The sequence below is a fragment of the Podarcis filfolensis genome, assembly GCF_964270895.1.
Source record: "Podarcis filfolensis genome assembly, chromosome: 5".
In the NCBI taxonomy this organism is placed as follows: Eukaryota; Metazoa; Chordata; class Lepidosauria; order Squamata; family Lacertidae; genus Podarcis; species Podarcis filfolensis.
Window position 1 is genome coordinate 4,790,089 of NC_139608.1, and position 28,000 is coordinate 4,818,088.

Consider the following 28,000-nt stretch of genomic DNA (forward strand, 5'->3'; position numbering starts at 1 on the left):
TTTTTTTTTTTTGTTTTTTCAATATTATTGTTTCAGCTGGGTTTTTTTTTTAAGTGTCTAATGCTAAAGGGGGGGGGGAGAAAAAAGCAGGGTAACAACTGGTTAAAGCGTGTGCCAGTAGCTGAACTGCTGGGGTGCCACAAAAATATTAATGGCCCAGGGGAGTTCCCACGCACACAACCAGCCCCTCGTTCCACAGCCTGTCCAAGTGTGTCTGCAAGAGGCAAAGCTCTGATCCGCCCCCTTTCTAGCCAGCCTTCCCCAGCGCCGAAGAATTCTACATTCTCCCTGCAGCAGGTGAGACCAGCTTGTTCAGATTCAGAGAAAGAGGACTGCTTGCCCTCACAGGAGGTCAGTCGGATATCCGCACGAGGCAATGTGCCAAGTTTACGTAGAGAGATGCAAGAGACAAACGGCTCTACCAATGGGTCGTTGAAAGTTTTCAGATAAAGAAATGTGCTTGGGCTTAGTTACCAGCGCAACTGATACCAGCGTACCACCCTTCTTAGAAAGCTGCCTGGGGCTTACAGAACACGAAGGGAGGTGAAGTCTGTGGGCAAGGCAGTGGCATTTCCCAAAGGAAAAGGAAGAACAAGCTGTGGCCATAAGGGCTCCCGACTTCCTGCCCTGAGCATGGCTTGTCCTTCAGAAAGGAACAATGGTCCACCTTACATCTTACCTGGATGCCTTCCCGCTGGTACAGAAAAGCAAAAGCAGGTAACTTCAAGCTGAGAAGCCTGAGTTCAAGGGCTGGGCCAGATTGTCGCTCCAGAGCACTCGGCACGCCTCAACTTTGCTGGGAGTTGTGGCTCATAAGTCTCTAGAGGGCCCAGGCTACCAAAGACAGACCTAATGTTTGCTCTACCTGTCCTGTTTCTTTCTATGCTCTAGGCGACGTGTCCCAATATGCATCCACCTTCACAGGTGGAAAGTTATCCAAGGCACTGAGGTCAAGCGATGGCCAGCTTTCCACGGACACAGGAAGCTACCCTGGTCTATCTGGGAAAAAACAATGCCATCCAGGGTTGTAAAGACTGCGGAGAGAATAATTGGGTGCACTCTTCCCACCTTGGATCAAATCTATGCTTCCAGGTGCCATAAGAAAGCTGCAGTGATAGCGCAGGATAGTGCGCACCCCGGAAATGATCTCTTTCAGCTTCTGCCTTCTGGAAGAAGGTACAGGGTTATTAAGACTAGGACTAGCCGCCTAAGAAACAGTTTCTATTCAAATGCGATTTTGGTTTTAAACGCAGCGTAAGGAAGTCTCTGTGGGAGTATATTGTATTTAATTATGGGGTATCAGAGTTTTTAGGCTAACCAGGCTGGGATAGCAGGCTTGTTGGTGTTTGAATGTCTGATGTAGATTTTTTCAATTTCGTTGTTCTGTATGGGACAATGATAATAAAGATTATCGTATCGTACTAGTTCTATATCCTCTGCACTGACTAGGAACAGCAACCCAGGGAGTCTTTTCCCATCCTTACTTGGAGACACAGCCAAGGACTGAATCTGGGGGCTTCTAGATGCAAGGTTCTGCCACCCATCTTCAACCTCTCTGGTATATGAAGGAGCAGTTATCCTTCCTTCGCAAGCCTCCCCGCTCGTCTAAGCAGAGAAAACCCTCCCTCCATTCACACCCTGCACATGCCAGTCTCCGGCCTGCAAATAGTTTTTTATGTCCTTGTGTTTGGACTCAGCTGGTCAAGGAGGGGATGAGGATTAAAATCTCGCCTGGACCTCCGAGTGGTAGGAATGTTTGCTTTTTAATTCAGAAATGTTTTATTTTAATTACATTATGTAATAATATCAGTCTATTTTACAAGTTTAAGGAGCGAAGGGGTGCGGGAGGGACGTGATGATGTTTGGGCCCCCTATGTAGAAATAAAGAGATGGAATGAATTGAGAGAGAGAAAAAGACAGAGACAGAGAGATAGGAAGGGAGAAGGAGCGAGAGAGTTAACTTAAAACCGAACTGACAAACAGAACAATGGAGAACTGAAGCATTTTTCCAGCCTGCCAAGGAGGGGAAGCTGGGATACTAAGATACAGAGACGTACAAAGGATTTTTAAAAAACCTAAACATAATTTACAGTCTTGATCCTTCATGCCCATTTGGGTCTCTAATAAAACAGAGTCCTCCATCCCTCTTCTACCCCCCACCCCATTCTGAGCAGATGGTGACACGCCGTGTTGCGGCTCGGCCTCATCCAGCCAGAAGAGCAGAGAGAATGGGCCAAGGCTGCAACTCGCGCTGAGCTGGTCCCCGGGCTCAGCGCCTACGGGAAGAGAGAGACAGAGAGAGAGAGATTCTTCCACGGGACACTTTTTTGGATGTGGGCTGGGGATTCGGCACCAGGAACCAGGTGAGAGGGGGGAGAACTAAACCAGGCCCGTGCCCCGCCCTGCCGGGGCCTTCTTTCAAACGTAGAACAGTCTTACTCTTGACGTGCTGACGAGGAGGTCATCGTCGTAAAACTTGGTTTCTATGATAACGTTCCCACTGCAGAGAGAGAAGGGGGGGGGGATCAGGGGAGAACAAGATGCGGAGAATCAAAGGGCTGCTCTTAAAACTGCAAGCTAGAGGAATGGCTTATGAAACTGATGGACTATGCTGAAATGGTGAAATGAACTGGCAAATTAAGAGGACATAAGGACGAAGTGTTTAAGGAAGAATGGAGACCACTGATGGATTATCTATCAAATTGTCACCCCTATATGAAGTCGCGGGCAGGATTTGAAATACAAGCAGTGGATTATTGAAAGATCTAACAGTGGCGGGGTTTAGACAATAAAAATATACATGCTATAGGTAAAGGTAAAGGACCCCTGGACGGTTAAGTCCAGTCAAAGGCGACTATGGGTTGCGACGCTCATCTCACTTTTCCAGCTGAGGGAGACGGCGTTTTTTCACAGACAGCTTTCCGGGTCATGTGGCCAGCAGGACTAAACCGCTTCTGACACTGTGATGGAAGCCAGAGTGCACAGAAACAGCGTTTAGCTTCCCATCGCAGTGGTACCTATTTATCTACTTGCACTGGCGTGCTTTCAAACTGCTAGGTTGGCAGAAGCTGGGCCAGAGCCACAGGAGCTCACCCCATTGCGGGGATTCGAACCACCGACCTTCTGATCGGCAAGCCCAAGAGGCTCAGTGGCTTAGACCACAGCGCCACCCGCATCCCATCTATGCGCTATAAAACAGCTAGGAGCAGAAAATAAACATCAGGAAAGGAGGGGTGGGAAGTCAAGAAGAGATTTTGTATGTTGAAAAGAAAAAATGGTACGTGATGATAAATGCTTTGAAATATTTTTGGAGACTTGGTGTAAAAGAAACCTACATGATGGAAGGCAGAGATGCACCGGGGCTAAGCAACACCTGCTTCTGAGGGGCCTCCAGGCGAGGGAGCTCCCAGGAGAGCTAACTGGGGTAGGTGGACGCCTTCTGGAGGCCTTCTAAAGCAGGTGCACACATCCCACTGCAGAACACAGGAAGTGTCAAAGACATCTTAGACCAGACCAGGCTCTCTGAATAAGAAGCAGGTTTGCAGGCCTCAAGGCTGGGGGAAACTCTATGATTGGAAGTGCGAGAGCAACGCCTGAACTCTCAGACGCCGCGTGAGCGAGATTTCTATGTGTGGTACGCTGGTTTGACATCATCTGATAGGAAATGCCTACAGAGGGTGGTGCATACAGCACAAGATATTATGGGCTGTCTCGTGAATCCGCTGGATGAAATAGCAGAAGAACGTTGCCTCAGGAGAGTGAGGAAAATTCTCAGGGATGGTTCACACCCTGGCCGGCACTTTCTTATCTCTTGCCCTCGGGCAGAAGATATAGAAGCAGGATTAGTTGCACCAACAGGGTAAAGAACAGCTTCTCTCCGTGGGCTGTTAGGCTGCTGAATGAAAAGATAACAACAGGGCAACTGACTTTCGGGTTTGGTGGGTGTGCGTCAGTAAACGAGGGGAATTAAGACTAAGAGAGCTGAGTGGCAGGTGCTCGTGTAATCTCACTGTACACAAGTTGTACAAGGGACAATAAAGTATTTCAATTCAATTTAAATTTCTAGTGGGTGGTTCAGGGTGCACAGATCCCTCCCTAGGCTCTACAGAAGCCAATTTGTCTGCTGCACAGGGCACTGAGCTCAATGGTCTGGAGCCTAATTCTGACCCCTTCGGCCGCAGAATAGCTTTACACTACTGAATTTGACATGCTTTATCAGTCCAGCCCGCTCCACACTCCAGGCAGCCCTTGGATCTCTCTTTCTGCAGTGTGTTTTTATATGCAAGGCTTTTTTCCAGCCAGAACTCACCGGAACTCAAGTCAGCACCTCTCAGGTGAACGCTACTGCCATTCTAAGACAGGGAGGGAGGGAGGTGTTCACGGTGAGTTCTTTTTCAAGAAAAGTGGCACTAGATGTATGTGACAACTCACGTTAGAACATTAGCGGTCATCATCTGTGACTCAGGAGCGGCCTCTATCAAGGACTGCCAAGTGTTTGTTGAGTTGGGAATCACAAAGCCAAACTCAAAGAACCATTCTGTAAAGGGAAGAAGGGGACAGTTATTGCAAATGCTCTAATTCCATCTCTCTCTCTCTCCCCTCACCCCCGATATCACCCACCTAAGCAACAGACTGGGAAGCAAATCTGGACTTCTACCCTACAGGTCATAAGCTTTATCTGTTGCAGAGAACCATTTCACCCAATCTAACATCTGCTTTTCCTTCCATATTGTTAGACATCACCTACAGCTACTCACAGAACAGAACATTACCTTCTAGACACTGTCCTTTGAAATACACTTTCTGTTCCAGTCGGAATTTCTCCATCTGCTCAGTCGAGGAAAAGTTTAGCTCCCGAGATACAGCCTTGCATTTCAGAATTTTCTTAGGAACTCGAGCTAGCAGAGAGAAAGGGGGAAATTAGATTATCATTCCGAGTAGTAGGACAAACACTGCTGTTGCCAAAGGCACTGAGGTCCAAAAAGAGGAGAAAAATACACGTCCGACTTTTGTGAAGCAAACACGTGCAACAGGTTGTAACTAGGGCAGTCTGATGCAAAAAAGGCCTGGGCTCTTACACCTTTAATAGTTGTGTAGGCAAGGAGGTTTTTTTATATTTTTAAGCAATTAAAGGTACAGGAGCCCTGGGCCTCTTTTGCACCTACCCACCCCAGCTGTAACCTTAAGCACTTTCAGACAGACCACTCATTTGATCTCCTGCATCAGGAAAGTGACCAAGAAAGGAACCATAAATGACTAAATGCCACAAATGACTGACATGTTATAAATGACTAAATGAAGTATGTTGGTCAAGCAGGCTGGGCTTACACTACACACACAAGACAATCAGGACTAGGGGTGGGGGTTATCTGGTTTTCAAAATTGTGATATATCAGCAGCTAAATACCACAATATGCTGATACGTTACAATGTCCGGAATGTACCTTGGCTGCTTAGAGGAGGAAGAAGCAGCCAAGATACATCCCCCAGCCCTACTGAGCAAGCCCCAATACCTCTCCGGCCTTCACGAGGCTTCCTTAAAACTGCTCAGCTGGGGGGGGGCAGGAAGCTCCCTTGCCAGCTCAAAATGTCTGATACTGGTATTGCGATCTGAACGCCATATACTGGTTTCAGACAATTTACCAACATATAGCCCAGCTCTAAACAGGGCAGGCGCTACTAGACATTTTTTGGCCCGGCTGCATCACATAATTTCCTCCTAAGATCATGGTTTTAAAAGGGTGTTTGCAGCAACCTCAAGGCCCCTTGGAAACTTATGATTGAGATCAGCCACTGTTGACAGACTTCCCTGACCGGCAGCAGACCAGTCATGGCTCTCCCGAAGCATGCGACCACAGGGGAGATACTGATCATGTTCCAGGAAAGGGAGAGGGCAGGAGGCAAATCGGACTTCTGAAATAGGTGCTGTTCATTTCTGACTTCTAGTCGCTTAAGGGGTACCATAGTTCCAGTCTTGTCTCCGTCTGGTCCTTTTCCTTTCTCCACGGCTGATTTGCGCATGGACTCCAGTCAGTGGACTTCAGGGGTCTAAAGGGTAAAGGCCGACTCTGGGGTTGCGGAGCTCATCTCGCTCTATAGGCCGAGGGAGCCAGCGTACAGCTTCTGGGTCATGTGGCCAGCATGACTAAGCCGCTTCTGGCGAACCAGAGCAGCGCACGGAAACGCCATTTACCTTCCCGCCGGAGCAGTACCTATTTATCTACTTGCACTTTGATGTGCTTTCGAACAGCTTGGTTGGCAGGAGCAGGGTCAGAGCAACAGGAGCTCACCCCATCGCGGGGATTTGAACCACCGACCTTCGCCCTAGGCTCTGTGGTTTAACCCACAGCACCACCCATGTCTAGCAAAACCCAAATTGGACCCTGCAAGCCTGAAGGCTGCTCATGCCTGTTCCAGGGGCCCTTTCCTGGTTCATGTGGGGAAACAGGAGCCCGCAAAGGTCAGCTCAGTGACCCTCTGGAAACTGCCCACTCTCTAGACCCCTCCTGCGAATGTTCTGCAAAGGCGGCAGCATCATATCAGAGAAATGGATGCAGAAGGCGTTCCCTGAGGACAGAGATGGTTGGAACCACTGTTCCAAAGGTCACTTCAGGGCACGAGGGCTTCCCTCCACAAAAAGCGCTTCCATGAAGTAAGCTGCTTATAGGTCTCTGTGTCTAACCACTGAACCTGCATCTTTTTCAGGGTACAGGGATCTGGGCCCCCAAACCAGGCTTTCCATACTCAGCACATGCTGAAAGAACAAGCCCAAGCCTTGCGAACCAGCACACAAAGTGCTTAAAGCTTCGTGACTCAGAGATCCCTGAGACGCCACCAATCAGACTCAGGCCATTGAAGGTCAGGAGGGTTTCAATGATGTGTTCTTGATAAGCGCTGCATAAACTGGGATTTTGACAATGTAAAGAGGGAGAGGAATGTGACTACCAAGTTCCAAAAGGGAGAGCAGTCCCCTGATTCCAAAGACAAGAAGCCAGCATGGGAAAAAGGTATTACTGAGTTATCTTTGTGGCCGAATCCATTCCCTGGGGCGGGGGGGGGGGGGGAAGTCGGGGAGTCGTTAATGACTTCTTTTAGCCTTTCAACTGAGGCATGATTCAGGAGGTATCAGATCCGCTTTTAAGTTATTAAGGTTAGGAACAGTGATTTCCCGCAAAAAGCACTGCATAAAAAGGCCAAGGGATCTGCTAAAGTGGATCTTGGGGGGGGGGGAGCAAAAAGCCAGATTAATGGCTTGCCAGTGCACTAGCCCCCATCTGGCCTCACATTTCTAGACATGTCCACAAATATCCTTAGCAAAGCACAAAATGCTAGGAAGGGACAAAAAGGCCCCGGAGAACAGAAGAAGCCAAATTTTCCCCCTTTCGAAGTAGTGGCAGTGGTGGGCTTTCTCAAGCAGTGGAGGGTCTACCCTTTTCCTCCCTTTTTATAACCGGCTAGAATTTCCTGAGTCCGCCAACATTGGCAAAGCTCACAAAGCAGGAGTGAACACTTAGGATTGCTTCTCACTTAAAGCCAAGGTTGGTGTGTGTTCCTGGATATACACCCTTGCTCAAGAACTGCATCATCCTGGAAATATCTTACTGAATGACAGCGTACCTCACTTTTTGGGAGTCAAAAATTTAGGTGGCAAGCCAATCTAAATTGTATGCATGTATAAGACGACCCACAATTTTGAACATAATTTTTTAATAAAAAACCCTAGCCTTATACACAAAGAAGTATGATATATGGAAGTTTATTTAATATTTTTATTACATCTACTACTTCCTTACATTTTAAGGCCCTCCGCCGCATATATATATCATGATATATTGAGATATTGTGATATTTAGCTGGTGATATATCGTTATATTGAAAACCAGATATCGCTCAGCACAAGACAGCACCCCATCAAACAGTGCTGAACCCGCTCAGTATTTCAGGATCCTTCACGCACAAACCACCCAGAAGTCCAGTCACACACCAAGGCTCAACAGTACCTTCGTGCTCTACTCCAGGGACGGAGAGGTCTTCTGTTCCTTGCCAGAGAATTTTCCCTGTTTCTGCATCACGGAGATTCATCCAATTTCTGTTTGGAAGGTAATTAAGGAAAAAAGCAGCAGCATTGTGGAACGATACTGAGCACGGCCTTATTCTAGGGACAAAGGCCTCCTGTGGCACCAAGAATCAAATGGACCAAAACTGAAAATGAACAGCAACATTCAGCTCCCATGAACAAAGGAAACTTCCTTATGTCAGGCTCCCGTATCCATCTAATCCAGTATTTTCTTTTTTGGCATGGGGTTCAGGGAAGAAAACGGCCCCACACTGGCTGCCTGGTCCTTATTTTCAAACTGGGGATGCCAGAAGTGAACATGGGACCTTCTGCATGCAAACCATGTGCTCTAACTCTGAGAACAGTCCTTCTCCACACAAGAAATCATGGGTGCTTTGACTTTTGGAGAGTGCTCTCCCACAGCAGCTGAGGGAAGCTGAGCAACATTCCTGTTGCTCCAATTGCAAGCTGCTTTTTGAATTATTTTTTAAAGTATTTCTATGAAGCCACCTTATATTAAGTTCAACTAAGTTCATCTAGACCAGCGGTTCTCAACCTGTGGGTCCCCAGATATTGTTGGACTACAACTCCCATCATGCCTAGCTAGCAAGGCCAGAGCTCAGGGATGATGGGAGTTGTAGTCCAACAACATCTGGGGCCCAGAGGTTGAGAACTGCTGATCTGGACCAATACAATTCAACTCTGACTGCAGCCACTCTCCGAAAGCTGCAATCTTTTTAGCTGGAGATGTCAGGAGAGCGGACCTGGCATCTTCCGCGTACGAGGCACGGGCTCCAGCACTGACCTTGCAACCTCCCAGATCCTACTCCCAAAGGTTCAGCAGAAAGCTGCTGTTTAGGGAAGCACCAGTGTTTGGTGAAAAGGATTTACACCACAGAGCTTGTGATACTGGCTGCTCTCTCTTTGGCAGCAGAAACATCTTTCAGTAGCTGCAATTCTTTTTTAGAAAAAGGAAGAAAAGAAAACAGCAGTCGAGAAGAGCATGAGCAAAATGGGCCTTGTGTACATACAGCTGACCAGGAACAATACGCAGAGGGGGAAATAATTCAGAAGCAGGTGAGGAGGAATGACAAGCAGAGCAGGTGACGCCTAGCAGATCTAGTTAGCTGCCTAAGTAACAATGAAGAAGGTCGGCAACTGAAACATGTCCTGCGGTGCAGAAATCAGACATCTTGAACCAGAGCCACATGTACGGTTATCTCCTAATGTGTTTAATTGGTTTAGCCAGTCTTCTACCTGAGCGAGAGAAAGGCTGTCTTTAAAAATAGATTCTTATCTCAAGAAGAGCAGCCGGGACCTGTAGGCAGAATCCAGAGAGCATTAAGTATCATTAAGTCACTGAGGCCACGTTAGTATGGATATTTGAAAGAAGACTGTCAGAGGAGTTTGGAGGAGGAGAAAATTTGCACCCGGGACTGGAGAAAGAAGACAAATCTGGGAAGTGGAGCCATCAGGGGAGGAAGAAACCACAAAGCAAATGCAATATTCAACCCAGAAAAGGTGTCTGGCTACAGACAAAGGTCAAGTAACCTCCAATTCCTCAAGAACAGACTGCAATGAGCAGCATAAGACAGGGGAATTCTCCTGCCTCCCAAATCAGCCATGTCTCACTGCAGTGCCCTTCCAGGGCTGACATTTAACTTGGTTTGTGCACACACTTATTATTGTAAAATCTCCCCCCACCTTTCAATCACAGGGACTCCCAAGGTAGCCAACAGCAGAAAGGCATAAAATCAATACGAAACACAGCTAAGTTTAAACAAAGAAAACAGTCAAAACCATTCGGCGGCAGCACTGGATTCCCACTGAAAGCTAAAGAAATAAACAGATTTTTTGATTGTTTCCTAAAAGTCATCAGGCAGGGGACTCAGTGAACTGATCGTGGGGGAGGTCAGGTACCAAGACCAACGTAAGTCTCACCCCTCGAGGATACTCATCATGCTTGAGAAGATGGAAGAACTCTGACCAGGATGCAGAGTGTATTAATAGGTGACCTGACCGGCTGAAACACAGAACTGGGCCTGTGAAATGCAATGAAAGAGAACGGCAAGCAGAGAACACCAACGCAGCCACCACACAAGATCTTTGATGGCCTACGTTTTGGCAACATCCTCACCGTCAAAAAGAAAAGAAAATGCCCAAGGAACCGTGGTAAAGTGGTTGAGGCTTACCCAGCTGGCGATGTTTGCAGCCATGGGTTCAAAGCCCATGTTCTCTCTGGCCAAAGGGGATCTGGAAGCTACACCAGAAAACTGCCAAGGGGGACACAGCATGTGACGTGGTCCCTGCAGGAGGTCCCACATTCGATCCCGGGCATGTCTAGAGATCCCTGGAACCAGCAGCAGGAAACACCCCTGCCTGAGCAGCTGGGAAGATGCTGCTAACCAGAAGCAGGCAGCAGGGAGGCTAGGGTAAGGTACCTTTCAAATGTTCAGATATTTTATTCTGTACATGTAGTAAATTGATTCAGAAGTACAAACTTTCTCTTGCTTTGTGACACACTCAGTTTGCATTTCTCTAAATAACCTTTTTTCCCCTGGGATAAGAAGACTCCATTCCCACGTCTCCATTTAATGCAGGACAGCTGAGGTTTTGTTGCAACCCACATTCAGCTCTGCATCCAGACAGGCCAAATTCTGGGGTAAGAAGGGCTTAATTCTGCAAACCAAACTGAGGAGGTTTGCTTATTTATTTACTGCAATTGGGCACTGCTTTGCATAACGTATTCTGACTCCCCCCCCCCCAATGGTTAGGAACAAGGAGCTAAGCCAATCACTCAAAGCCCATCCCCAACAACTTGAAACTTTTCCTGCTCTTCTAAGACTCAAACTCACATTCTGCAGCACTCTGCAATTCTTTCCACTGTGTTAATTTAAGCCTGGAAGCAGCATGGACAGGCCTTGTCTGACCACAAGTATGGAAAGTGGGGATAGACTGCTTAACTCTTTCCCAGCTCCAAACTGTCCTCCCCAAGGTGCTTTTTTCAGATCCAGGGCCCTCCATCTCTCCTCCCTGCCTGGGAAGTAAAAACACAGGTCAGGGAGGAGGCATTGAGATGGAAAACCAAGTGAAGGAGGGGTTAAGTAGTCTCCCTTCACTCAGCAGTCTGCTATTTGGACACAGCTTACTTAGGATGCTTTGGGTATAAAAAATGCACAGGAGAGAATTGCAGAATCCTACATAATCTGTTAATTTAAGATCAAGATTTCAGGAAGCATGGCCCCCAAACATTTAACAATGGGATCATCCATGTGTCTACTTCAGTGTTTACCAAACTTGGGGCTTCAGCTGTTTTCAGACTACAATTCCCATCATCCCTGACCACTGGTTCTGCCAGCTAGGGACGTTGGGAACTGTAGTTCGAAAACAGCTGGAGTCCCAAGTTTGGGAAACACTGGTCTACTCAGGCTCTAAAGAGCACAACTGCATCTCCAATGTGCTGGCAGATGAACAGACTAGCTGGAAAAAGCAGAGATCACATGAGTCCTGAAAAGATTAACAGCCACTCCCTTTTTGCATTTAAGTCTGAAGTGCCACATATTTTCCCCCCAGACAGCCCAGGGAGTTGGATGGGAGAGGAGGAAAAATATGGGCTTCCAGCCTGCAATGCATTTGTACCAAGTCCCCTACCCTGCACAGCAATTTTTGCAGCCATCACTATTAAACCACTAACATTATTAGACTGTAACGGGAGGCCAAGCAGAGAGCAAGAGCGAATGCTGCAACAGATGGATTTCAGGAGGGAATTGGAACTGCTCCAGATGCATCCATTGTCCTTTAATTGCTTATTTTCTTCCATTTCCCACTCCAGGGCGAAATGAGGGCTCAGCTAAGAGTGCAGCTCCCATCAGACACTTCAGCCTGAGATACCTGCCCATCACCAATTCTGCATAAAGACACCCCTAGAGCTTGAGTGATAAACCCAAGAAAAGGAAAGTATTATTGACGGAATGGTTCTCACAAAGGGGAAACATGCCCGGACAGAATGAGACCTCAGCACTCAGGATGTCTCCAGAGTCTATGGAAGCCCAAGAGTCCCAAAAAGGTTCCATCAAGGTGCTGTTGCTGAAGCTCATTTAAAGGGAAGGAGCTGCAGAATGGATCCAGAATTGCCCCCCCCCCAACTGTATTCCTGCTCCTTCAGGGATAGTGCAACCCTGTCCACGGCAGATAACTGACCCGATTTCTCAGATCTGGTAATAACTCACACACAGGGCCTCCGTCTTGCCAGGATTCAAGCTCAGTTTACTTTCCCTCATCCTGCATGGCAAGGCATCTCCTGATGCAGATGTTATGGAGAAGCAGAGCTGTTGTGTCATCAGCAAACTGATGGCACCATGTCCCAAAATTCCTAATGACCACTCCCAGCAGCTTCCTGTCGATATTAAATAGCATTGTGGACAGAGCAGTTTCTTGTAGGACCCCACAGCATAACAAACAGGGAGACATAAAGCACTCTCTCAATGCTGCTCTTTGGACTTGGTCATGATCATGATTGGGGGAGGAAAGGGATGCTAAGCACAAAATAACTGTTGGTGATCATGCTCTTTACTGAACGCCATGATTTCATTTCAGCAGAGAACTCACAACACAAGCAATGTGCAGCCAATTGAGTCAAGGGATTTTAGATTCACCATCGCCCGTCTTTTAAAGCAATTCCCCATTGCACTTCTTCACCAACACCTGCCCTCCTTCCTAGGAGCTCAAGAGAGCGCTCCACGCTCAGTGACTGGTCCAAAGCCACTGGCCAAATTTCATGCCCTCTGGGGTCCAAGTCCCACGTTGAAAGGACTTCCATGTCAGAAAGGAAGGCATCTTAAAACCCCCTCAAAGGGTTCAGAGAAGGAGATTCACAGTTCTCTGTGTCCTGGCCAGAGTCAAGCTGCATACCCTTAATGCTCAGCCAAAATAGAAGCCAGTTTCCCAGCCAGCCCCTGTTAATCCTGGCACAACCCATCTCAGATGAATATTGGGAAAACACAACATGCAAAGTAGCAGAGCTGGGAGGGAGGGAGAGAATGAAAAACGTTTGCAAGAAGCCTAGATGACTGGGATTTTTCCAGCCTTGCATATGTGAAGTGGAAAGATGACGTAAGAGGAGTAGGAAAAAGTTGTTTCAAAGCCTTAAGACACCAGCCTCAGAATTTTGAGCGTAATATAGTCCATTTCCTCAGTGGCAGTCTCCAGGGTCAAGGAGCCTGGTTTCCAACCTCAGCTATGCATTCAATTCACCATTGCTCTCTTCCTTGCAGTTTCCAGGAACACCCCCTGCTCATTTCTTGCATCATGCACTCAACAGCATGCCCAGCTTTGTACCCTCACCCTGGTCCTCTTCTTAAGGCAAAGGCAGGCAGGCAGCCCAACCCTGAGCTGCTTGGGCTTCTCAGCGTTTCCTCCCTGCATTGCCACAGAGATTTTCCAAGGCTGCTTCCAATCCGTTTCAAAACTTCGACATTCCTGGCACCGGAGAACAATATCAGAGACTCTGGCAGAACAAGGACACTGAGGAGTTTCTCCAGGAAGCCAGCTGAAGACAAGAAAGCTACTCCAGAAAGTTGCAGCTATCCTAGCTGGCTCATTTGCCCGCTTCCCTCCAGAGGGGTTCAAAGGCTACAGCCTGACCAGAAAGAGGGGTGGGGTGTTTAGACATTATGCTCCAACAGAACTACTAGAAAGTGATAGCAGTGATATGTATGTGTACATGCAGGAACATTTTATAATGCAATCAAACACATGGTGTTGTGCAGTTTGACGCAGACAGAAATACTGTACCAGAACAGCAAGTATCTAGCTAAACTTTGAAGAAGGATAGGCAACCTCAACACTCTATTCTCCAGTCAGGTGTAGCATAGATTTTCCCACTCAATACAACCACTTTGCAGATAGCAGACTGTATAGTGAAGCTGGCACCTTCTAGCCTCAAGGTACATGTGTTCTTGGGTATGGTTATACAGTGGTACCTCGGTTTACGAACTTAATCCGTTCCGGAAGCGCATTCTTAAACCGAGGCTTGCTTTCCCTATTGAGGCCTCCAGCCTCCCGTGCCCTTCCACCGTTCAGATTCTGTTCTTAGACCGAGGTAAAGTTCGCAAACCAGGACACTACTTCCGGTTTTGCAGAGTTTGTAAACCTAATCATTCGTAAACAGCACTGTTCTTAAACCGAGGTATATCAAATCCATGGGGGACGGGAAGGAACAATTTCAAATGAGGAAATCTTTTATTGCTTCCCATTCAAGAGCATTCCCCTTCCTTTCCTAGCAAGGGGATTTGTGGACAAAGTCTTTCTTTACCACAAAGCCTCCCAGAGTGGTTGGGGAAACCCAGCCAGATGGGCAGGGTATAAATAATAAAATTAGCATCATTATTAAAGGTAAATGAAGCTTATATGACCTGCCAGGTTGTGGCTGATCCTAGCCCAGAAGATGCTAGAAAACATGACGCCGATTCCAGAAAGACAACTGTGCAGCACTCTGTGTTGATCTTGCTGCAACAGAGTTGTGGCACTTTTCAATATTAACAGATTTGGTGTCACATAAGCTTCTGTGGGCTAGAAACTTCACCAGATGCATCAAACGGTGTCCTCAGCTGGTGCGTGCTTAAAAGTGTGTGTGTGACAAGCTGAGAGGCCAAAGGCCATGGCATATTAATAGCTGCTGTAGGTCTATGCAAAACCCAAATGTATGCAAGATAAGAAGAGAGTGACTCTTTCACAACAGCAGCAATTGACAATAATATTCTCTTTCCTATTACTCCGCGCTAATGATTATCGGCAAATCAGATTTACTCAGTTCAGGCTTTATTGAAGGAGGCATTTCCTTCACGTTGCAGCTTTTAAATGATCAAAAGCATGACTAGAAAGATAGCATTATCACCAATTACTGCTGTTGTGAAGAGGTCAGTATTCTGATCTTGTTCCCTCTGCGACTGCAGCTTCCGATCTTTCCCGGAAAGGCCATCGAAAGGGAGGCCAGTGCTGCCGGTTCCTTTCTCTTTCTACACGTTTGTGATATATTAGCCAGCCAACTGCAGAGAATGCTTCATGCACCTGATGAAGCGGACTCCAGTCCACAATAAACCTGTCAGTCCATGAAGCGCCACAAGACCCTTTGCTGTTTTTAGAAAACACCAAGAGATTTCCATTTGGTAGCAGCGCATATCTGGACAGGGCCCTATGTCAACTCAGGGAAAGTACAAGCTGGTTCTGGGCCCTTTGAGGAAGGTGTTGTGGCTCAATAGTGCAGCCCGTGCTTTGGATGCAAAAGGATCGCAGTTCAATCCCCGGCATCTGCAGGAAGAGCTGGGAGACATCCTGCCCAAAGCCCAGAAGAGCTGCTGCCAGTCAGTGTGGACAGAACAGAGCAGTATGGGCCAATGGTCTGACTCAACCCAAGGAAGCTTCTTAGGTTCCACATCCAGGATCAAAAGACAATCCTCCCCGCAAGAGTATTGTTGGCCCAGAAATGGAAGCAAGAAGAAATCCCGACGAAAGAAGAATGGCAGACAAAATTAATGGACTACGCATAATTGGATAAAATGACAGGAAGGATTCGAAATCTGCAGGACCAGAGATTCACAGAAGATTGGAAGAAATGTACGAACTATTTGAAGAGCAACTGTAATCAACAAATTACGCTAGTAGAAGTTTTGTAAGGAGGAATATATGAAATATTACAAAGAAGAGAGATATTAGTTATGATATTTAAATGTAACAGTGAAAGTTAGAAATGTAAATTAAAGAAAAAAGATTGGGAAAATGTGATTGATGGAAGTCAAAAAAATTGTATATGATATAAAAGTATGTTTAATAATTGTTGAAAATGATATGCTAAAAAACTATATATTTTTTTATAAAAAAAGACAATCTTCCCCAGAAGAGGCAGACCATGTCGTGCCATTCCTCATCCTTTTGTTCTTATCGCACGGCACACATGAACAACTTTGGATCTGCTGCCAAACACTCAGCAGGATCTTCATCTCCAGAAGCAGCGACTCCCCTGTTCCTGAACAGCAAAGCAAGGATACTGGCACCCTCCCTGCCAGGTATCCTCAGCGCACCTGGGAGAGAAAGGATGGCAGAACGCCAGTCTCACCAGGGAGAGCTGCTTGTGTCACTTGCCAAGTGGCACGCTGCTGCCATGGCGATAGGTGCCAGAGGAGGGAGGATCTGCATCATAAAAAACAGTATGTGTAAACATGAGCTAGAGAGCCACCGCATCACCAGGCAGAAATGGGCGTTATCTTACACAGCCAGATGCTGAAGCAAGCAGTTTCAAATGTGAGCTCCTGGCAGCTGGAATTGCTTTTCCCCTCCACAAAAGCAGGGATACCCTTCCGGGAACATGTCAAAAGGAGTGGTGATACTGCGGCAGGGATGCTAATAAGCCTGTGAGGGTCGGCATTTGCACACTGAGCAGAATCCAAACTGTTGCACACTTCCTTCGCCCAGCTTTGATGTTTCCTCTTTTTCTCTCTCCCCCCTCACACCCACCCCATTCCCAGAAGCAGACTAGCCATTTACATGAACACATTTAGCAATGCAGAGTGGTTGAAGTTCGACACTTTATCCTGCTAAAGCCGTGTCTTAAAAGGATAGTTCCAAGAGGGTGAAATGTACGCACACTTAACACGCACCTTCGATCAATTACCCACCATAAATCTGGATTCCAGGCAAGCCCAGAGAATGCAGATGGGCCTCCTGTCCTTACAGATTTAAACTTACTGAAATTTCACAGCGGACTCACACTGAGCCCTGGGCTGCTGCAGCATCTAATGAGCAAAATAAAAATTCTGACCAGGACTGAGGCAAGCACTCCCTGGGAAACCTATGTCAATGCTGCAACGGGCTTCTATTTGCTGACGAAGCACCAAGGCACGACAAGCTGCCGGCCCAACATTCCCAAGGAAGAATATCAACCTGGACCGTACAGCACGGCTGTGCGTGCTTTGCACTTAAAAGTATTAAAATACTATGGGAAAGTAACCAAGTTACTTTCTTTATTTTTATGGGCTGTAGTTCAGTGGCAGATGCATTCTGTAAGCCCCAATACCTGATCTGTTGTGGTGTTACAGTGAGCATGAGTTCTTGCAAGGGCATCAACTCCTGGGCTCTGCATCTGATTTTGCAGGCCCACCTGCTGCCACTGACTCAACTGCTCTGGTGTCAGAGGGTCTAGTCCAGGGGTCAGCAACCTTTTTCAGCCGGGGGCCAGTCCACCATCCCTCAGACCATGTGGTGGGCAGGACTATATTTTGGGGGGGGGGACAAAAATGAATTCCTATGCCCCACAAATACCCCAGAGATGCATTTTAAATAAAAGCACACATTCTACTCATGTAAAAACATGCTGATTCCTGGACCGTCTGCGGGCCGGATTGAGAAGGTGATTGGGCTGCATCCGGCCCCCAGGGCTTAGGTTTCCTACCCCTGGTCTAGTCTGTCCTGAGGATTTTGGGGGGGGGGGGACTAGAAAGTGAATTCTATGTGAAATTTAACCCCTCACTCCCTAGGCTGAAACTCCTGGTCTTTGTAAGCACAGATCATCTGAGTGGTATCTGAGTCTTTTGTGAGAAAGGAACAGAAAACTCTTCCTGCAAGGCAGGATATTTGGTGGATGAAGGCACACTATTAGGGCTGCTCTGTGCTTGTCTTAGGGCATAGTACTCTTAATTTTACATACAACTTCAAAAGCATACTTGTGGCACTAAAGGAAACCTGCATAACCCCCCAGAACTGCACCAAAAAAACCCCTTCCCTGTCTCAGGCCTCATTTACCTAGGCTATTTCGGTTTAACTCATCAATACTCTGTGTTTATAGATACCTAGGTATGAGTTAGGAGTGATTAGGAGTCCAGATTTGTTCATGCTAAAGTACACTGCTGGCAAACAGGAAGTCCAAATGGTGTCCAGCACAACGCCCAGCACAGCAGTATGTGAATCAAACTTCAGAAACAGGGAATCATAAGCAGCAGTCCAGGGAGAGGAAAGTACCTTTGCCCAGAAGAGATCTGCACAAGCTGCCCTGCTCGAGTGGGCAGAAGAAACCCAGAACTGACTAGCTGGCCTGTGGGTGCCAAAGACACTGAACCTTATGCTCACACTAAACAGCTGTCTGCACATGCCCCGCAGCAGTCCTCATATCCAGCTAACCTGAAGCTCATTTTCTGAAGCCTTGACAGTGTTTCGCCCCCAGTTTAAACTTCCACTGCCAGACATCACCATATGGCACCTTCTCTCCCACCAAAACAACCACTTCGGCACTGGACTAGAGTCTTGCTTGCAGCTACTGGAGGTATGCATATGGAGGAGGAGCTGAATCTATGTGCTTCATTTCCACCTGAAAACTTAAAGACTTTTCATCAACACAGCCACCTCAGTCTTTGTTAAGCAAGGCCTAACCAATCCTTTCCTCGGCTGTTAGCAGCTGTGCTCTAGTGAAACATTTAAGCGGACTTCCTTTTTCTTTAACGCTGCACCTTGTTATTGGCCAAAGCAGCAGCCCTTGGATACTCAGGTGTCAATATTCTGTTAGATGGAATAATAAATTCCATGGATTGGAATGACAGCTTGAGGTCTAAGCCATAGGCAACGCACTGGAAAGGGGCTTCTGAAAGTTAACAAGCTGATCGTTTCTGCTGCTGCCCTACTCACAGAGCGATAACAGCCATCTGCAAGCGAGGAAGAGAGAGGAAGTCAGAGACTGAGAGAATGGTCCCTGAGCAGAGTAGGCACAGAGCAAATGGAAGAAAGATGTGCTGGGAACTAACCGGTGCCAGAATGCTGTTGGTCACCAAAGGCTCAAAAGCAAGGTGCGTTCCTCCAACCTTTGTTTGTGGAACAAGCCATTCAGAAGTTTGAACTAACACTTCTCCGCTCTGCCTTCAAAACGGCACACGGCACTTGCGCTGCAGTCAGCCTTAGCTAAGCTCACACTGTTTCTACAACGTCCAGGGGGAATGGGGCATCTCCCAGGCATTGCTGTAGTAAGCCATTCACAATCAAGGCAGGCTCATCCTGTCCTTAGAACGAACGACACACACAGAGACATTTAGTCCTTGCAAGGTTAATGCTGCAGGTGTTAAGCATTTCTGCGAGAGGCAAAACAATACGTCAAGAGCGAGACTGCTCCCAAGAAAGCGACTGCGCACTGTAGTACTTATTTATGAACCAGCCCATATCAGACGTTTCTGGTGCCATGCCAACCCTGCTGCCTTACACATTCCTGAACAGCGTGGCCGTTTGTTCCACATACTACAGACTGAGAGTTGTGAAGGAAACAAGAGCGCGGAGAGTCCCCCTCTGCCAACAGCCCCCTTGAGAAGCCAGGAGCTAGAGAAAGAAAAGCCTCATTCTGCAGGAAGAGGAGCACAGAGGGGAGTGACTAAGACGCTGGCAGGATCTCACGCCCCAGCTCTGGCTGGCTCGCTCCAAGTCTCATCCACAGAGGGAAAAGGCTTGCCGTGTGCAAATGCTAGCCGCAAATGGGAATATGAGGGTGGGGGCCCTGTGGCCCTCCAGATATTGTTGGATTACAACTCGCATAAGCCCCAGCCAGCATGGTGAATGGTCAGGTTGGGTAGATGTTGCTGGACCACAGGTGCTCTGTCCCTGTATTACATTCTAGCTCCCCACCCGAGTGCTCTGTCACTCTACCCTCACCCACCCCCGGAAGATCAATTTAAAGAGCTTGAAAATTGCAGGTGGGAGTAATTGGAGAGCTCACTTATGCTTCTCACACAAGCCATCTGTCCACCTTCATTCCACAGAGAATTGCAAAGTACTCCAACCGAGCAAATGCTATTCAGCTTTACCTTTGGAGTTATTCATGTCCCCTTTTCCCTCACAACACAGATTCTATTTAGTAGTCATTCAAACAGCAAACATGCTCATTTTGAAGTGCACTTTGGAAAATATTATTTACACCTTCTAGTATAACTGCGATCAATATCAACACATTATGGTGCACATGTCTGAAGCAGTTTGCAGCACCTTGAAGCTATTAGCCTGCATATGTCTCTCCCGCACCCAGTAAGAAGAGGCAGGGCAGAAGATCCTGGAAACATTAGGAAGGGGATTTCTCCTGTGACCAGGTGAGAAGCATGAAAGGGCTAAGAGACACAAAGTGGGGACCTGTCTCAGTGGCCACAGAACCACACTGCATGGGCCACATGTAGAAATGGAATGCCATTCAAATATCCAACCCTAGCTGCCGAAGTACGAAGTTCAAAGCTCCCTGGTCCAAGCTGGCAACTCCTGGTCATCCAGCCATTTCTTTGCCTGCCTTCGGCACTCCCTGCATGGCCTTAAACCTCCTCAGGCAACTCAAGTGAGCAACTCTGTGTCCTTGGGAGCGAGGAGTCGGCAGAATCTGCTTAATCCAGTTTTTGCTAATATTTTGGGAAACAGCATTATCTGCTTTATTTACCAGGCGTATGCTCATAGCAATCATCAGAAGCATTTCCGTCGGGCACTTTAGTGGAAGACTTATGTCAGATTAAAAGCTCAGCTTTCCTATGAGCTGCTCTTTGGCAGGGGCTTGCCTTGAAATTCAACCATAGCCGAATCCTCTGCTTTTCAAAGGAGGGGGCATTCTTCACTTAAAAAGTCCAATCCTGCACAGATTCAACCCCCACCACCCCCCTACCAGGGTGGTGGTGGTGAACCATGCAACTCCCATTCTTTTCCACTGCACTCCCCAGATGGACGTGCCAAGGTTCTGCCTGCTCTACCTAAAAGCTTCCCAAAATTTCAAATAGTTTTTGCCGTCTCACAGGCATGTTGCATACAGCAGTCACAAGCCAGAGCGCCCTATTCAAACAAACAGTCACTTACCACACAACCCATATATTCAGAAACAGCTCAAATGGCATGAGCTGAATGGAAGCTCCAGCAGCCAATCTGAAGCCGCGCCTTGGTTTGTGAACGGTTTCAGGAGTCAAACAGACTCCCGGAACAGATTAAATTTGAGAACCAAGGTATGACTGTATAAGACTGAAGCTTTTTGTTCAGTGTAGACACAGAAGATGAAACAAGGAAGCACCATAGCTCAGTAAAGGGTGCACATGCTTCAAAGGCAGATGATTCAAGGTTCAATCCCCCGGTCTCAGTACTAGTCTGAAAGACCTCTGCCCAGAACCTTGGATCCAGAACCAGACCAAGAATCATATCAGGCAGCTCCTTACATCCATAAGGGTGTTATAGTCTTGGTGAATCCTGAATCCCAAATTTTGTGTCTGAAAATTCAAGACCCAGACTGCTGAAAGTTGACAGACAAGCTAAACATGAAAATCAGCACTCACTAACACGTGCCTGAAATATATATCTATTTTTGGGTTATCACAGAATTCAATGTGAGCTGGTGAGCATATGATCCAAATTAGATTGTGCCAAAATTCCAGGTGTGCGTGCACAAACATCCATGGTGGTGGTGGGGGAGTTACAGGAGATAAAAGCGGATCAAAAACAGCTGTGGAAAAGAGCCAAATGTTTAAAAAGATTACAGCTGTACGAGTGGTAATGTTCCCAAATGCATTCTGAGAATCTCAGTCTCTTCATCGAGGAATCCTTGGAAGACTGCTTGGATTGAGGCGCCTTTTCTTGCAGCTCATCGGCAGTCTAAGAAGCACATGCATCAGTCCTTTGATAAATGTCTCTCCCTTGCCCTCACACCCAGACAGCATTGGGATCATACCCACTGGTGCCTCCGTCTCCCTTCTACTGTGTTTGAGGAACTTAAAAACACAATCATACTATTTCCCTCCCAGCACGACTTCTTCCACTTTGGTTTTCTTCCAGCGGGGGCTACTTCCAGTGTTGGGAGAAAGAGGCTGGGGAGAGGCAGTTTCCGGGGAAGGCACAGAACTCCTCTTCCCAGCTTCTCACACTGTATTTTCAAACCCACCTTTGTAGGGATTCTCAGCAGCAACCAAATTCTGCTATATGAGTTTGTTGCCAACACTTCCCATTTTGGCCTTAAGAGACTGACCTGTGGATCCAGAAACTGTACTTTGAATCTTGACTACACCATGAACAAATCAGCAAGTCACATTTGGTCAGGCTCACCATCTAATTGCAATATGGGAATAATATCAGCCTACCTTATTGGTCTGTTGTAAAGCTCACCATAATATAGTCTGAACTTGAAACACTCAAAAGCACTATATTAAAGCTAAATATTAATACGTAGTAGTAGTACACGTATTGATATTGGAGGATGCTCAACCATTTCCCCATGCAAGTCAGAAGCTAAACACACAGTTACACAGACAGATAAACACATGTGTAAGTGGTTGCCTGCCTGAGGCTGTTGGCTAAGGAATTTCATTTTTAGGAACCGATTCAGTTGTCAGTCTTGTTTAACATCTGTAGCACGCAGAGCTCACGGCTATACTTCAAAAAATAATTCAGGATTTACACACAGAAGTATGGGGATCATGCATTGGCCAGATGGCTACAGGTGCAACCTATGTATCTTACAGAGGACATCCCAAGGACCACCATCCACAAAACACCAGCTGTATGTAGGAGTGATAACTTGACCCACATTTTGGAGGGAAGATTAGTCAGCAGGAAGAAATTTAAGATGGCTACAGAGTCATTTTACCAGAAATCTCAACCAGGTGCACAATCAGATTCTTCAGGTCACTTGGCAGGACCATACAGAGAATTGAGTTTCCACAAGGTGAGAGAACTCGACCAGGGCAGCTTGCTCACCTAGCTTGCACAGACATAGCCGGAATACAGCAGTCGGAAGCAATGTCCAGGCTGAAATCACTGAAATGTCTGGGAAAATCCAGACGTATGGCAAACCATGTTGGAAGTCTACATTTTATTTTTCTTTGCTTTTCTTTCTTTCTTTCTTTCTTTTTTTAAGGTTCTTTTCACTTTTTGAAATATGGCAACCCTAAGTAAGATAGCAATCGAGTATGAGCTGGCTGTAGGAACCCTCACTTCAACAGCTACCAACCCACAATCTGACCTATTGGCAAGTTCTTTGCTTCCTTATAAAAAGGAGCAAATTCTGATTCACACACAGCTGTTTATTCAGACCTAACACACACCAGGGCATCATCCCATGCACGGATCTGCTCTCAGGAGGCACACTTTTGTAGGTTAAATTGTGCATGTGGCAGTGGGACAACATGAGTGGTTTCCCACAGGCTGGTGAACAAGCAAATGACCACACGACTATATTATTTTACATAATTTTTATCTCCACCCTTTAGCCCCCATCTCCTACCCCACTGAAAGGCTCTCATACTCAGGCTCAGAATACTGAACAAAAGCACACGACCAAATTGTCCTCAACTCTTCTGAATTCACATCTTCTCTCTTAGAGCAAAGCCCAACTAAGCAGACCCAAAAACACCACATACACAAATCCCATTAAGTGAATATTTAAATCCATGGAGTCTGGGCCAAACTATTCAGTCCCAAGGTTTATTCCCACAGAACATCCCTGCATTACTACTGTTACAGGAAGGAAATCACTGTCCAACATGACTGAGTCAGAGGGTGGATTCCCTCAGCTATGTCTATATTCATCATGTCTTGAAAGAAAACTTCCTGAGCGACGCAGAAGTAAATAGAAGCAACTGCGAGAAAGTTTAGAGGACTGTGGCATCAACTACACAAAGAAGAGTTCTGGAAATCCTAGAGCTGGGAGGGTAGTACAATAATAGGCTCTCTCTGGAGTCTCCCACCCAACATTCCCGAAACCTCCTGCTTTGAAAAAGCCTCCACTGGGGGCAGAGGGAAAAGAGAAGAATCAAGCTTATCCAATCCTCGCTAATGTCACTTGCTTCCAAAGAAATTGGGTGAGAGAGGAAAAAAACCAAGGGTGGCTGACACCACTTAATTTCTAGAGGGAGAGGGAACTGTCAAGGCTCATAACTGCTTGGAACTTGCCTCATGTGACCTGAAAGCTCTTATGTCAGATGTGTGGTGTGCTGCTGTTTAGTGGTACTCTGCCTGCTTGCAATTTCACATTTCAGAGCAACGAGCTCTGGCACCAAAAAGGGGAAAGGATGGAAAAGGACGGATGGACAAGCACAAAGATTTAAGGTAGAAGTGAGCAACCTGTGGCCTTCCAAAAGTTGCAGGGCACCAACTCCTGCCGCAGCTAGCATGGCCAAGGGTGGGGGAGAATGGGAGTTGATGTCCAGCAACTGCAGCGAGGACACAAGTGCCCACCCCTGATCTAAGGCAAGGGAGAATGTGAAAGCTCAGTGAACAGGCCATGCTTCAGCACAGCTGAACTGCAGAGAATATACTGGTGGCTTTATCTCTTCTCTCAGGGCATGGCTTGCTTTCCAGGAGTACAGCGTCAGACTCAAGAGGCTTCCTATCAGAAACAGCTTTGTTGGACAGCTCCACCGAAGCCAAAAGGACCAAGGTGGGCACACTGCAAGGACACCAATCCTGACATGGAAAAGCCACAGCACAAATACAAAAATCACAGAGGAGGAATCACATCGGGAAACTTACAAAGTAAGGCTTTGATGTTAGCAAGCTCTCACTGTTAGGAGGGGGGGTGTGATGGATGTGAGAAACTTCTCTCAGTCCCCAGATAAAGAAGGTTCCCTGGCACTATTTTCGAAGGACACCTTGCTGGCAAGGAACTCAAAATGTGGTCTTTAAACCTTCATCAAGCCTTCAGTTCTTGCTGACTATGAATCTTCTCAATCTATCTTGTCCACACCTCCCTAGCTCTGAAAAACATCAGGAAACCAGGGCTCATAAACAAGGGCTCAATAAATTGGTAACCATGATGCAGAGTCTCATGTAGTATCCTGGGGCCTACATGGCAAGTTACAGCTTTTTCCTCTACAAGCTAGTTCTTAGTTCTCATAACCAGAAGAAAAATAATGAGCCACTTCTGCTAAAAACTGAGGGTCTGGCCTTGCAGGTGAATTTCACAGTTACTAGATTGCCCTAACATTATACTAGTCCACCAACTGACCAGTATACTGGTCCATCAGCTGAAGATCTTTTGCAAAGTTTTACCTCTTGGTCACCTGGAAGAAATTCTAACTCATCATAGGTGACCAGGTGGCTATTTAGAAGCCTAGCTGACCATGCATCCAACCAAGTTCCTAAAAAAGAAAAAACTAATAACCCCATATATACTGCAAAGTGAAATAGCTATTGAAAAGTCAGGGTAATTTCAAGAGCAGTTGCAATGAAATGTGCCTCTGCCAGCGGAGAGTGCGTAAAAACTCTTAGAGACATTAGAGAAAGGCTGCAAGAGTTTCTCAGGAAAGTTATTTACCCAGCGTTACTGAGCCACTCCCTATGGATACTGACCTCTGCCCTAGAGAAGAACCATTCCACTCCTCCAACTGTCCTTTTTCCAATTGTGAGCACCAAACAAAAACAGACCGCCACAAACACAATTGGGGTAGAACACAGGTTGTGCAAAGCATACCAATCAAGTACAGGGGTCCTCAGATGAGGCTCTGCTTCAGCCAGGAAGCCTGTGTTTGAAACTTCCCGCAGTTTAGTAAGCTCATTTGAGCCCACTTTGCGTGTGATAACAGTCCCCAGGCTGCCCAAATGTGCTGTGTTCATACTCAAAAGCAAACCAGAGAGGCATGCCGTCTACCTCCTGCATTATTGGCAACACAAACCATACTAGCCAGAGTTCCCATTGGAGACAAAGTACTGATCCCCACAAATGCCTCCTTCTACAAACTACACTCAGTTGTACTGAATGGCTGGAAGTTTGATTGCTTTATACCAGGCTTCCTCAACCTCGGCCCTCCGGCTGTTTTGAGACTACAATTCCCATCATCCCTGACCACTGGTCCTGCTAGCTAGGGATCATGGGAGTTGTAGGCCAAAAACAGCTAGAGGGCTGAGGTTGAGAGAGCCTGCTTTATACCACCACCATTCAAAACAAGTGGCACCAAAGACAGCAGGGAGGGAGAAGCTTTTGCCTGCAGGCCTAACCAGGCCCACCAGTTCTCCTTTTGGCTGCACCCACCTACTTGATACCTAATTTCACACTTGGCGCTAGGTGTAACCAGTGCTCCTGTTTTTCAGGAAAAAAGGTGCTGGCTCTTATCATGAAGTTGTTACAGTAAGTGCCACACTTTTAACATTTGGGGGGAAAGGTGCTGGTACTGCATTCCCTTGAGTGCTGCCAGCAAAAAAGGACTGGGTGTAACCTCCTGGGTCCTCTGGATTTTCGCATCGCCAGCAAAAATAAAGTACCTGTTTACATGACGCTGACACGAAAGCTTTGTTCATATACCATGTAAAAGAATGTATTTCCCCTCTTTCTTCCCCTCAGACCCGTGCTGCCTGTAGCATTAGAATTTCACTCTGAAAATGACTGATCTGCTTGAATGATTCTATGACTTGAAAAGAGAGACTGTGCGTGGTCTATTGTTGCCCAAGAAAAATCTTTTAATAAAAACATATTATATATACATATATATGGTGCTAGGTGGAAGGCAGATAAAGGTGTGCCTGCGACAAAGTGCATAGCACTTTGCAAACAATGGCAGTCAGCTGACTGTCGTGCAGGATGTTGTAGGCATGTTCTGCATTTCTCTCTCTCCTAGGTATATGATGGTAAAGAAACAGGGGGCAGAGAGAGAAGTGGCCATAGCTACTAATAGGTCACGCCTAGGCACACTTACTCAGAAGTCTATTCCTGTAGGTTTGATGGGGCTTACTCCTAAGTAATCATACCTAGAACCGCAGCCCAAGACAGCTGTCATTTGAAAGTACAAATTGCTGGGTAAACGAATTACCACCTCTCAGATCAGGCCGAGTTGGGCCCATTTGCTCTGAAAGCCCTTTCCTGCAATGCACCCATTCCTGCTCTTGGCACACTATGATCTGGATTATGTGGGTTAATCCCGCAGAGGCTCCCATCTATAGAATCTTGCAATGGAGGGGGATAGGGCCAGAGCCGCAGCTTCTGGCTCTTTCCAGCTCTCCAGTTTTTCTCCTATACAGTATGGAAGGCTTGCAAACTTGCCAAGCTCCAGGGCCCGCTGGCACCAAGCCACAAACAGGCACGTCAATGTGCTTCTGAAGCTTACCGCAGACCCCTTTCCAGCAGACTAAAACTGAGGAGCATCTGTAACAGAGGGAAAGTCCCCATCTCACATTGCCCATGGAGAGTGCATAAGGAGGAAGGCTTGCTGCAGACATAAGACCATTCCCAAACACCCCCGAAGACACAAAACCGGCTATTTGCGCTCTCCCCATGCCAGGAACACCGTAAATCACACCCAAGTATATTCCACTGACTCGCTGAACACCCCCAAAACGCATGCCCCATTCATCCCAATACTTGCACGCACCTACAAGGGAACATTTACACACCCAGCTCCCCACGCCCCGGCCAATTAAGTCCTGCAAGGGCATATCCCTGCAAGCACACCACCCCATCTACACCAGTTAGGCGTACCAGACACAGGGCTGCAGAATTGGCTGGGACCCCGGCGGTCATCTAGTCCAACCCCCTCCAATGCAGGAATCTGCACACCCCGTAGTTACAACTCTTGACGCTCCCTCCGAATATCACGCCCCCATGCATGCATTGCTTCCCCCTCTCCTCGCGCTAAAACCGCCTATAATAATATTTAGCCATTACCGTATTTCCCCGTCTGGCGCGCCCCCCGCAATCTCTCTACCGTAATTACCCCCCTCCCCCCCCCCCCGCCAAGCCAGGCCGGATACAGCTTGAACCCCCTCAGGATTTCCTTGGCGCGCTCCTCCTCCTGGCCCGACATGGTCCCGCTCCTCGCGGCTGGGCTGGGCGCCCCCCGGCCCGGCCTTGAGCTCCCGCTCTCGCTCCCTCACGGACCTGGGCGGGGGCGTCGGAAGGAGGCGAGAGCGCGCCGGCCCGGACCCCGCTGCGCCCGCCGCTGAGCCCAGACAGACCCACCAACCAACCAACCCGCTTTG

The 28,000-nt window shown here is 47.3% G+C and overlaps 1 protein-coding gene across 1 annotated transcript; it reads right to left on the reverse strand.

Moving 5' to 3' along the window:
• Positions 1 to 1,744: 1,744 nt before the first annotated feature.
• On the reverse strand, positions 1,745 to 28,000 carry PDE6D (phosphodiesterase 6D). The gene is made up of 5 exons (XM_083613006.1): positions 27,773 to 28,000; positions 8,001 to 8,089; positions 4,773 to 4,898; positions 4,432 to 4,537; positions 1,745 to 2,500 (listed from the first exon to the last, which is right to left on the reverse strand). Exons 1-5 carry the CDS (start codon positions 27,823 to 27,825, stop codon positions 2,419 to 2,421), a joined length of 456 nt encoding a protein of 151 aa, XP_083469132.1. The 5' UTR covers positions 27,826 to 28,000; the 3' UTR covers positions 1,745 to 2,418.